At 43.3% G+C, this 11,298-nt stretch overlaps 2 protein-coding genes across 3 annotated transcripts; both read left to right on the top strand.

Annotated features, from left to right (window-relative positions):
* Positions 1–1,911: 1,911 nt before the first annotated feature.
* On the top strand, positions 1,912–5,085 carry mgp (matrix Gla protein). Of its 2 annotated transcripts, none has more exons than XM_076032535.1 (5): positions 1,912–2,046; positions 3,344–3,431; positions 3,553–3,582; positions 3,705–3,831; positions 4,551–5,085. In XM_076032535.1, the coding sequence occupies exons 2-5, from the start codon at positions 3,371–3,373 to the stop codon at positions 4,708–4,710; spliced, it is 378 nt and encodes a 125-aa protein (XP_075888650.1). In that variant the 5' UTR covers positions 1,912–2,046; positions 3,344–3,370; the 3' UTR covers positions 4,711–5,085. The 2 variants fall into 2 exon arrangements, with proteins under 2 accessions (XP_075888650.1, XP_075888651.1); XM_076032536.1 differs by having other exon boundaries at positions 1,941–2,046; positions 3,313–3,431.
* Positions 5,086–6,414: 1,329 nt separating this feature from the next.
* On the top strand, positions 6,415–8,926 carry bglap (bone gamma-carboxyglutamate (gla) protein). The gene is made up of 4 exons (XM_076032538.1): positions 6,415–7,553; positions 7,749–7,796; positions 8,346–8,430; positions 8,583–8,926. The coding sequence occupies exons 1-4, from the start codon at positions 7,496–7,498 to the stop codon at positions 8,683–8,685; spliced, it is 294 nt and encodes a 97-aa protein (XP_075888653.1). The 5' UTR covers positions 6,415–7,495; the 3' UTR covers positions 8,686–8,926.
* Positions 8,927–11,298: the final 2,372 nt, after the last annotated feature.

Here is an 11,298-nt window from a genome sequence, read left to right as displayed (position 1 = left end):
CAAAAACCATTTCAGGAGTTGCAACACGCAACCTCTCTCCCGCTCTCTGTCTCTCGGCCAACTTTATCTCCATCTTAAGTGTCTGCCTTCGTGTTTATCTGCCTGTCTGGTTCCTGCTCATTTCTGGCAAAGACTGTCCCTCTGTTTCACCCTGTTTACCGTCGTCCTCACAGCTATTCCCAGTGTTCGGGCGAGTTACATAATGCCCATTAAGAATCCGTACGTTTGACACGAGCGCATCGAGGGCGCGCACGGCTCATTGAGGCTGATTATTGGCCATTTAGTTAGTTCACCTGATCCTTAAATACCGCAACAGTGAAGGTTCTGTGTCAGCGTGTTGCTAGGAAGACGACAAAATTGCAGAGAGTTTTTAAGAACACACAGACTGTATTGATGCTCAATACAGAGTCGGTATAATCTGATTAACCAACATAAGAAAGTGCAACTACAAAAATAAGCATGTTTTCATGATGGTGTGCTTGGATGTTTTTGTATGCTAGAGGGACGTATTTTGTCGGGATGATGAAAAAATTATACTATTATAACAATAATGTTATCAGGAAAACATGAGAAATCATTCATGAGTCGGTCCATCAAAGAATTTAAACCATGCCCCGGAGCAGTTCAAGCAAACATCATTTTAAGTAACTCGTAAGTCATGCAAAGTCGTCACGGGTCGTCTTTTGCAGCTGAACTGGTTTTGAAGATCTTATTCATGATAACCACAAGCATCTCAAATGTCTTTTGCGCATAACTGTGTTTTCACTGGCGGTTCTCCAGTTTCATGGTTGATCTCCAACACGATCAGTGTTGTTTGTATAACAATGGGAAAATGACAATCCGAGACCAAAAGACTCACTTTCACCTCGATTGCTTTTGTGTGTTGTTTTATCTCATCTGTTCAACACCTGATATCACTTAGTAGTTGGAGCCAAAGTTGGACCAATACCTGCCAGAGAAATGGGAGTAACTAAATACAAGACCTCAGTGTACTAAAAAAGAAGAAGAAGAAGAAGAAGAAGAAGAAGAAGACAGGAACTGTGCTTTTTAAGAAAAACGTCATATCCAACTTGGAACTGGTTTTGAAGTACCTGATCAGTGGATATCGTTGAACGTAATTGTCAGCAATGACAGGTAAGGGCAAACTACGGCCCGTTGAGCTTTTTAATCAGGCCCTCCAAACTTGAAGAAATGACATCCACTGCAAGTCATAAAATAGCCCCATTTCATCCATTTCTAAGTGTTTTCAGAGTCATTTCAATGAAGAGCTAAAGACACTGATTTTATTTGGAACTTTGCTTTGCTTGATTTTCAGTCGACATTAAAGCTACAGCATATGTTTTCTACATGTCCCTCATACATATTTCTAGTCAAATTCTAGCACCCATTGTGGCCCCACCAGTCAAAAAGTTTGCCAACCCCTGTTTTAAATGAACACATTTACTTCTTTCTTCTTTTTTTTCTGCCTCCAGCGTTCCGCTTAATAAGAAGGTGTCTTATTCCATCTGTGAACTTGGAAGGAGCTGCGGTCGCAGATCGGACCAACATGTTTCATATCCCCAGAATTTGCAACTCTCCCTCATCAAAGAGCCGTCTCATGTTGTGTCTCGGCCCTCAATGATCCTTTCATATCGGGCTGCCGCGCTCGCAAACAGCAGCGAATACTGTCACGTACCTGCTACACTGGGCCACATTTGATAGGTGGCAGCCTGGCCGCCAACGTGCCAGTCTGCCAGTCTTCTCTCTTGTTATTCCTGCTTCCCACTCCAACCCCCACGCCTCTGAGGACATTGGGGAGAAAGTGAGCTAATACCCCCGTCTGGATACACGCTGGAAAAGACGGCTGATAGTCTCTAGGAAGGGAGGGGGCGGAGGGGGAGGACGAGGAGGAGGGGGAGGGGGGAGTCTGTGGGTGAGAAATGAAGGGGTGGGGGAACGAGAGGTGAGTATAAAAAGCGTGGCTGTGAGGAATTACCAAACATTCCTCTGGATAAAATACACACAGTGGTATTCCCAAGGCTTTCACAACTCAGCACATCTTCTCTGGTAAGTGAAGCCACTCAGCTCCTGGATCGACAAACTGCCTGTAAACTAGTTGGACTTAAATGTTTGAGTGTTAGATTAACTTTGTACCAACATCCCAGATCTTTTCTTTTGCTTTCAATTTTTTTTTTTTGTTATGTAACAGTTGCTTTTTCACTAAAGCACTGGAACCAAAGTTCTCATTGACACAGCAGCTGCACAGTGGAAGCCTGTTTAGTGTCACGAGGCATCGTGCCTGCGGCTTTTCCCCAGGTGGCCACTTTCCGCAAGACGCCAATTACGAGGCAACGAGGCTCCTTAGACTGAAAGGTCCACTAAAAAATCTTTATGGATGCTAATAAACAGTCGCACATCCGCTTCTCACACACACACACACACACACACACACACACACACACGCACACACACCTGAAACACACTTTTCCAGAACTCTGCCAGTGATTTGCTGCAGCTTTTTTTTCGAGCCTGGAGGCTGTTTGTGTCCAAGTCTGTCCCACTGAGGCCAGAGTTGCCTCAGGTGCTGGTGTTATGAGCCGTGTGCGTGTGTGTGTGTGTGTGTGTCCTAGCGCGTGCTGGTGACTTGTGCTTTTGATGTGCAATGAAAGCTTCTATTGAGATGAGTGTAACCGAATCACAGACTCCTCTCCAAGTCCTACAAACAGTGGCCAGGGATGAAAGCCTCTCTGCAGTGCAGGTATGCAGCTCGGTGTGTGTGCGTGTGTGTCTGTGTGTGCGCGCGCGCGCATGCCTGTGTGCGTGTGCGTCCACGTGCGCGTGCATGTGTACATTTGGATATGTCAGTGATGCAGGCATCACTGACATAACTATTTGTACAGGTGTCAAACACCTGACCAGAGGTGCCTGAAAGGCCCTGGTGTACAAACGCGTCCATGTGTATGTGTGTCTGTGTGTGTGTGTGCGTGTGTGTGCGCGCGTGTGTGTGTGTGTGTGTGTGTTACAGGACACATCAGAACACCACCAACTCTCTCCTTGCAGAAAATGTTTATGTATTTTTGCGCAATGTCTGCAAAACCCTCTGGACTTGTGGTCACTTTGGGCCAAGTCCAGGCTCCTCTGGGTATATGAAAAGTGTGCAGATTGCATTACATCAGCACTTTGCATGCACAAAACCACAGTGCAGTTAAGACACTCCAAGCCATGTGGACGTCTAAAAACCTGTGTTTCTGTGGTTTTCTTGTCCCTTCCTCCTGCAGTTTGGAAGCTCAGTCCAGTCTCTCCTCTGTTTTCCCTCCTCTGTCTTCAATCCAGGTATAATTGAAGTCTTTCACCTCGCTTGCAGCCGACAGACAGATAATCCACCTCCACGATGAGAAGCTTCCTCCAGGTCCTGGCCCTCTGTGCCGCCGTCTCTCTCTGCCTCTGCTACGGTGCGGATCTCAGTCATCCTCGCTTCTCTTCTTTACCTTTATTCTGTGCAGAGAATTTAGTGTAATTTCAGAGCAGACTCGTCATTCATCAATAACCCGATCCCATGTTTTTCCCCTTTAGAATCTCATGAAAGCTCAGAGTCGATGGAAGGTGATTAAACGCCGTCTCCTGTTCTGGAAAAAAAAAAAACATGCACACACTTCACTAATGCACTCTCGCCCTTCATTTGACCTCTAGCAGATCTTGCATCAATTTTCTTTCTTTCATTCCAGATGTGTTTGTGCCCCCGAACCGAGCCAATGCCTTCATCAGATACCAGGCGCCACACAGGGCGCCACACAGGGCGCTCACGCAGCAGCCGCCCAGAGGAAACAGCTTCAGCTATTACACCCTCGCAAGGTAAAAGACAGGCAGGCATTTGAAGGGGTCGTGGAAGTGGCAAAAGTATTCACGTTCTGCACTATAGGTAAAAGTAAGGATACTCTGGTGCAAGTAAAAGTACTGATACAATTTGTTTACTCGAGTAAAAGTGAGAAGGTACTAAAAATGTTTTTGTTTTTGCCGCCAATGAAACAAAATATATTTGTTGACAAAGTTGTTACGGAATAATCTGGACTGAACTGACCAGGGGTCAGGGGTCAGGGGTCAGAGGTCAGCATCTGGATCACTGCTAGTCTGAATACTATGGGCAGCTCAACCAAACTGTAATCAGTAATAGTTCGGACAAGTCAGCCATTATTGGATGCTTACACATTCAATAACAATGTTGTTTTCTGCATTGTTAATCATCTCTGTACTGAAAACGTACTGGACTCAATAGATTCTTTAAAATAATCTCAAAGAAATCTTAAAAATGTTATCCACTTTTATGTTGAACCACACAACAGCATAGTTCAAATAGCTTCATTTCAAGCACACACAAACTATAATAATAAGTAAATCATCGTTTTTCGACGTGAGAACTAGAAAGTCCAAGACATTTGTGTCCAAATGCAGGATGAAAGTAAAAATACAGATACCTAAAAAAAAATAAAACTCCACTTAAGTACGGTCACAAAGTATTTTGTACTTCCCACCTGTGACGGTCAGACCGGTAAGTGTTGCCGCCGTGTGTCCAGGACGCTGAAGTCTCCGGCCGAGCGGCGTGCGGAGATCTGCGAGGACTTCAGCCCCTGCCGCTTCTACGCCCACCGCCACGGCTCCCAGATGGCCTACCAGCGCTACTTCGCCGCCAGGAACCAGCCGGCCAAGCCCGTGCGGGCCGTTCGCCGGTACTAAGAGGTGTGGCGCCCAGCTCGTCGAGCCGGCGCCACTTCTCTTCTTCTAACATGTCTCAACTGTTCCACCCTCTGCGTGGCGGCGCCTGCGGCCGGTCCTGGGGGGTCCAGATGCCACGTGAACCAGTCGTCATGCACATGTAGAAAGTCTCTTGTGCGCTAACTCAGGATAACCTCCATATATTAATATCCACTGTATCACTACCTTTGCTAGTTACGAGCTATACAAGAACAGAAAGTGCTTTGCTCCCTTAAACTGAGCACTTTTTCTCTTCAGCTATCCTACTGTCCATCCTACAGTAAGCAAAGCTGTCAATCTTTATTACCAATGCTTTGTTGGAAGCATGAATAAATGAATAAACCTCCTTTTATTGGTTCCTGTCTATGAAGTTTTCTGTCCAAGTGCCCATTTTACTGCAACGCTGAGCGGGAAGACACGTGACATAAGCACCGTTCTTCCGTGTGTAATGAGGTTTAGGATAGAATGTCATTTACTGAGTCCTCATCAGAAGCGTTTTAAGCAAATGTTTATGAGTCCAGTTTTAAATCTATGCGGACATAAAGTTTTTCACATCCACTTTATTGTGCTTTGCGTCGAAGTTAACGTTTAACTTTAAATCTGCGTTATTCACACCAGACTCGAAGCGGCGCGCGCCTGCGTGGCCGGCTTGCGCTGTGCAGCGATCCTCGTCAAGCTGGACAGGAAGTCACTCAAAGGAACACGGGAGAAACCAATGAGATAAATAAGAGGAATTTCCAAAATAAAATGCGGAGATTTGACAAATGCGATCATATTTGCGTACGTTACATTTGTCAGTATCTAGTATCAGAGTGCGAGAGAGATGGAGCAAAAAAACATACAAACACATACACACGCACACACACACACACACACACACACACACATGTACACACACGCAAGCGATGAAGGGGCACACAGTGAAATGGCCAATCGCTCACGCAAGAGAAAAATAATTGTTTTGTTAGTAAACCTTAATGGTCAGTAACATTGGCTTGAGAAGACCTCAAGGTTTGAGGGTTTGTTTTTGGAGAATATTTGGACAGTTTAAGCATGAATGTACGTTTTGGAACGTTCCAATGAAAATAAAAATGGAATATTTTCACAAAGGAATTATTATTGTCCTCTCCAATGTTTCCTAGAGTATATGAAACACAATAAATACAGTATCTTGTTAAGTTACATATAGAGCAGGGTAAAAAAAAATTTGCGAGTAATCATGAGTTAACTCAGGACACTAATGTGATTAATCGCGATTAAAAATTTTAATCGACTGACAAAAAAAAGGTAGATAACGTACAAAAGGTAAGTATTGTGTCCTTCCTTCATATTTTGGCCTTGATCTGGACAAGTCTGTCTGAACCTGTACAAGTTCAGGTTTAACATGTAGGAGTGAACTGACCGAGCACATCTTTGCACTGCGGAAGGAAGCGAGAGCAACAAATTAAATTGAGAATATGCGTCACAATGAACACTCAGTCCACGCAGTCTGAAACGGGGGGGGGGTTTAAAATCTGGACCTTTGTTGGCCACAGTTGCTATTGATGTATTGAACCTATTTTATGCGGTAAATGTAGTGAGTGGACCCAAAAACAACAAAAAAAACAACAAAACAAAAACAGTATTCCTGGTTTCTTATTATCGTATCTGTTGCATATATATATATCCATAAAAACAAACAAACCTCCGTTGATATCTGCACAGTGTGATCTGGAAAAATCTGTCTCACAATCTCACAATGGGAACTTGCATTTCAATGTCGCCACATGGCACATAAATATCCTAAGCTTAATCTGTCTTGTGGCTGATTTCTGTGAAAAAAAAAATATTAAAAATCAGAAAGAAGGATGGCATCAGACTCAGCCCAGCGCAGGGAAATTATAGACCGTCAATGTCAAAACCACTTTGGATTCAAAAGGACTGCAGACATCCAATGGACATAAATCAGAGTCTGGAGTTCAGGAGTTGAAGTGGAGAGATTTTTTTTCTGAATTAAAATGACACGTTGCTCGTCTCTCAAGCTTTCTGGCCATTTTGTCTTTTTTGTTTGGCTGAAAATTATTTAATTGCAGTTTTGTAAATCATCAAGCCTACTACGATTGTTTCTGGGTGTTGGTCCTTTGCACGGTCAAATTGTGCTTGCGATGATAGAAGACAATAACCTTGGACTTAAACCGTCCCACAAAATGTGAACCCATAGTTTTGTCTATTTTCAGTTTGCCTTTTTATGAACTTCCCCTGAGGCTTGCAATGGCTGACCACCATGTAAAAGTGAGTGGTTGTGCAGGAGATGGCAAAGCTCTCCGGGCTGCCAACTGCATGACTCTTTTTTTTAAGGTTTCATTTATGGATTTATTGACTTTTCAGCATTCAAAACACATCTCTCCTTTTCTTCTTTTGTTCCATCCATATTTGCACATGAAACAAATTCGGGAAAGAGAAGAGCAATTAGATGCACAGAAGTATTTATAACAAAAGAGTTCTCTCTCTCTCCAAGTGTCTGTCTGTCTGTCTGTCTGTCTGTGATGAGAAAAAAAATCAAATATGTAATCAAATTTCATGTTTCTTTCTTTTTTCTTTTTTTTTTGGACATGCATGATTCCACATCTGTGTGGGTGTGTGAGATACATGATCCCTTAACCAATCACAAGGCTATATCATAGCGAGGGCTCATCTATAAAGGCGGTTGTATGCATTTCTGGGAATAAAAAAGAGAGAAGTGAGAGAGCTGCTGAGGTGTGCGAGCAGTGAAGACAGAAGCTACAAGATGAAGACTCTGGCCATCCTGGTGCTCTGCTCCCTGGCAGCCATCTGTCTGGCTTCAGGTAAAACAAAATAATAATAATGATAATATGTTGTTTTTTTACTATTGTTTGTGACCGGAATTCCACAATAACCAACCATTGATTGCGTTAAAGACAATGTGATCCATCCAGCACTCACACTGAGAGGGTTGTTGAGTGCTGAAAGATCTTTATCTTCAGTATCATCTTTCCTTTTGTTGACCCGTACTTCAACAGATGCCTCGGTTGGCTCCCAGCCTGCCAGTGACAACAATGATCAGGATGGTAGGATGACTTTTGTTGTTGTGGTTGTTGATTGTCAATCTGAAATTCATGCAGAACATGGCTGGATCAGTTTAAATCAAGCAGATTCCTGCTATTTTTGGAGATTATAAAAGCATGCTTAGTAGTAGCAGCTATTCTCAGTATCTATTCTAAATCTAAGCTAAAATCAAGTTAATTAAATTGAATTAGACATGATGGTTATAAAAAAAAAATATCGAAGTATATTATTCAATCAGGTGCAAAGTAGTTGATTGTAGCTTCTATTTAAGGGAACCACTTTTTAGTTTGCTTTGTTTTGTTTTTTCATTGGCTGAAATTGATGTCGATTAAGTAAAATACAGCATAATGTAATAACATAATGTGCCTCCATGTGAGCCAGTCAACCTCTGGGTTTAACACCAGAAAAACACAGCAGCAGCAGCACCTCTCAGAAGCAGCAGAGCGGAACAAAAATGTCCTGCTGAGGATCAAAACCTTTTGCGAGGGCTGTTTAGCCGCAAAGCCACACAAGTGTTTGTCCAGCGCCCGCTGAAGTTGTTCGCTCTGCAGGCTTGTTTGTGGAGAGGGATCTGGCGTCCACGGTGGTGAGACAGAAGCGGGCCGCTGCAGATTTATCTCTCACCCAGCTGGAGAGGTGCGTCCTTCCCTCCCGTCTACACACATCTCCACCGGTGATGTCTGTGCACGACTGGCTGCCAGATTGGCGTCAGACATCACAGGACAGCACCGATTAACATCTCCTGCTTTTTCTCCCACACTGACCCGACTGCCTCCCGACCACACCAGCCTGAGGGAGGTGTGCGAACTCAGCGTGGCCTGCGACGAGATGATGGACGCGCAAGGAATCATCGCGGCGTACACCGCCTACTACGGCCCGATCCCCTACTAGGAGTCCCCCTTCGCTTCACACGACAGCTGCTTTATGTTCTTTGCAAACAACCTTCTCTGAGCTCTGTTCTTTACGCTAACCGAAAAATTGCATTAGAAATCTTTGAAACTACGTAACGCAGATTTTTTTTTTTTTTTTTTTTTTCCAATTTGTATGCATATTAATTCTGACTTGCTTTGGTGGCGTTAAAATTACATCATGAATCGTATTGAAAAAATAAAAATAAAAAGCTTTCTTTATTTTTGTGAGTGTTTGTGGGTGTTTTAATGCGAAGTCACAATCTTGAATCCTGGGCAAATGACGACACCATGGCAAGACGAGACCACAAGGTGTCCTCGCTAAGATAACGTGAGCTTTCGACAGCTCCAAAATATTTAATGATTAAAAATGCTGATTCTTAACGTCTTCGAAGAAGTGTTGCATGATAACTAAAGCGCCGCAACGTGGACGCTAACAACAAGGTTAACGCAGACTTTCCCATAATACAGGGTACAGGTGTAATACCTTTGATACCTGTGATACCATTCCCCCACTGACTCCCTCAGCGTACATTTGTTCATACTGGTACTACTACTACATATCAGACTTATCCATGGTAGACACCACCTTTGCCACCAGGCAGCCAGGAGAGTCCGGAGCTCCCAGCCGCAGCCCCTGTGGATCAACAAAGGGAAACCAATGGAGAGTTTAGCCGCACCTACCGGTGTGAAAGCGTACTGCAAACCAACTGAATATCAAGACGTGGCGTTGTACTCGCAGCCAAGCTGTCACCGCTCATGGGTTGGAATGAAATGGATACATTTCAACCAGACTGGAATCGTTTCTCAAACAGTACACAGGCTCTGAGTCACTCTGACAACAGTTTTTCGGCAGGATGATCATCAAAATCCATGCGACTGAGGTGAGGTTTTACCTGTAACCTAATCTGTTAGCTCTGTTGTACCAAGTATGTGATGTCATGTTAAAATCACGAAACCCCACTTTGAGCCATGGTCTTTATGACATTTTTAATTTTTGTTACTTCAAAGTAAGATAAAAAAAAAAAAATACAATTGTCTTCTGGTAAATACGAAAAATCAGAAAACTATTTGTTCCAGGAAGCAATCTGTGGAAAACAAGGTGAAACATTTTTCCCGTTACCCAGAACACTGCAGCTCAAATCCTCTCGGTGAACTTTCCCAGGGGAAAAAACCAGCTGCAGCTGAGTTTAGGAATCTTGTAAGACCAGTTCTATGCCCTATTTTAAGGCAATGACGATGATGATCATGATGAAATTCTTTTAGTGACTCTATCATTGGCTGGAGTCTCTCACAAAAACAGATGAGAAATAAAGATGGTAAAATATAATGCTCCAAAAAATAAAGAGCACACCAAAACAACACAACGTAACTCCAAGTCACTCACACTTCAGCGCGATCAGAGCGAACATCAAGATTGGCAGATTCACCACTGGCGCCCCGCGCTCTTCACGGATGAGAGCAGGTTCACACTGAGCAGATGTGACCAATGTGACAGTCTGGCGACTCCACGGGGAACTTTACGCTGCCTGCAACATCATCCAGCATGACCAGTTTGGCGGCGGGCCAGTCATGGTTTGGGGAGGCATTTCTTTGGAAGGCCCCACAGCCCTCCTTGTGCAAGCCAGAGGTACCTTGACTGCCGTTAGGTACCAGGATGAGACCCTCGGACCCATCGTGAGACCATAGGCCCTGGGTTCCTTCGGATGCATGACAAAGCCAGGCTGAAGTGTGGCTGAAGTGTGTCGGCAGTTCCTGCATGATGAAGGCATTGATGCTATGGACTGGCCTGCCCGTTCCCCAGACATGAATCCAATTGAGCACATCTGGGACATCATGTCTCGTTCCATACACCACTGGTTGCCACATTGCACCACAGACTGTCCAGGAGCTGACTGATGCTTTAATCCAGGTCTAGGAGGGGATCCCTCAGGAGACAATTCAATAGAATGGAATAGAATAGAACGCCTTTATTTATTACACATTGGGGAAATTTACAGTACATAATGACAGAAACATGTAGTGCAATAGGAATGGGAAAAAAATAATGAATCAAAAATAAATAAAGAAATAAAATAAACTTTTTCAAGAAAGTAATAAAGTAAAAACAACCGTTAACGTCTATATGGACAGGGTTTTTTTTTTTCTTTTTTCCTTCTGTCTTTCTTTCTTTTCTTTTTTTTTTTTTTTTTACACATTATTGACATTACATCAAAATATCAATAAGGGTTTTATTGCACTTTCGTGAAATGTTAGTGGTTGAGACATATTTCATTTAGTATACAATAAGAAATGTAAAATAATATTCAAAAAATATGTCAATATGCAGAAGTAGATGAGATGGGGAATATACCAGAGACAAATGCAAATTACTGTCGGCTGCATCGACAGCACTGTCTGAAAAATATATGTATATAATTTTGCAAACCTGCTCGAAGTGGTGTGGTTAGGTCTAGTTCGCACAATATAATGTGTTTGATGTCTGGTCTGGGTCGGGCTGCCACTCAACTCAGCCTGGCTTTCTTCAGAAATGTCTTTAAAACATTATTGGAAAGATAAACTTATTCAAATCAGAGGCTGTAGAGGTCAAAGATGT

Source organism: Nelusetta ayraudi, unplaced genomic scaffold (assembly GCF_046127955.1).
Source record: "Nelusetta ayraudi isolate G7.1 ecotype Tasmania unplaced genomic scaffold, CSIRO-AGI_Nayr_v1 ptg000034l, whole genome shotgun sequence".
Lineage (NCBI taxonomy): Eukaryota > Metazoa > Chordata > Actinopteri > Tetraodontiformes > Monacanthidae > Nelusetta > Nelusetta ayraudi.
This window is presented reverse-complemented; position numbering and strand designations above follow the sequence as displayed.

Bases quoted from the DNA above. Each gene is read 5' to 3' on its own strand.
- mgp (XM_076032535.1), top strand. From the start codon at position 3,371: ATGAGAAGCTTCCTCCAGGTCCTGGCCCTCTGTGCCGCCGTCTCTCTC. The intron at 3,583-3,704 runs GTGATTAAACGC...CTTTCATTCCAG, and splicing joins AAGCTCAGAGTCGATGGAAG to ATGTGTTTGTGCCCCCGAAC. The intron at 3,832-4,550 runs GTAAAAGACAGG...CCGTGTGTCCAG, and splicing joins AGCTATTACACCCTCGCAAG to GACGCTGAAGTCTCCGGCCG.
- bglap (XM_076032538.1), top strand. From the start codon at position 7,496: ATGAAGACTCTGGCCATCCTGGTGCTCTGCTCCCTGGCAGCCATCTGT. The intron at 7,554-7,748 runs GTAAAACAAAAT...GTACTTCAACAG, and splicing joins AGCCATCTGTCTGGCTTCAG to ATGCCTCGGTTGGCTCCCAG. The intron at 8,431-8,582 runs GTGCGTCCTTCC...CGACCACACCAG, and splicing joins TCTCTCACCCAGCTGGAGAG to CCTGAGGGAGGTGTGCGAAC.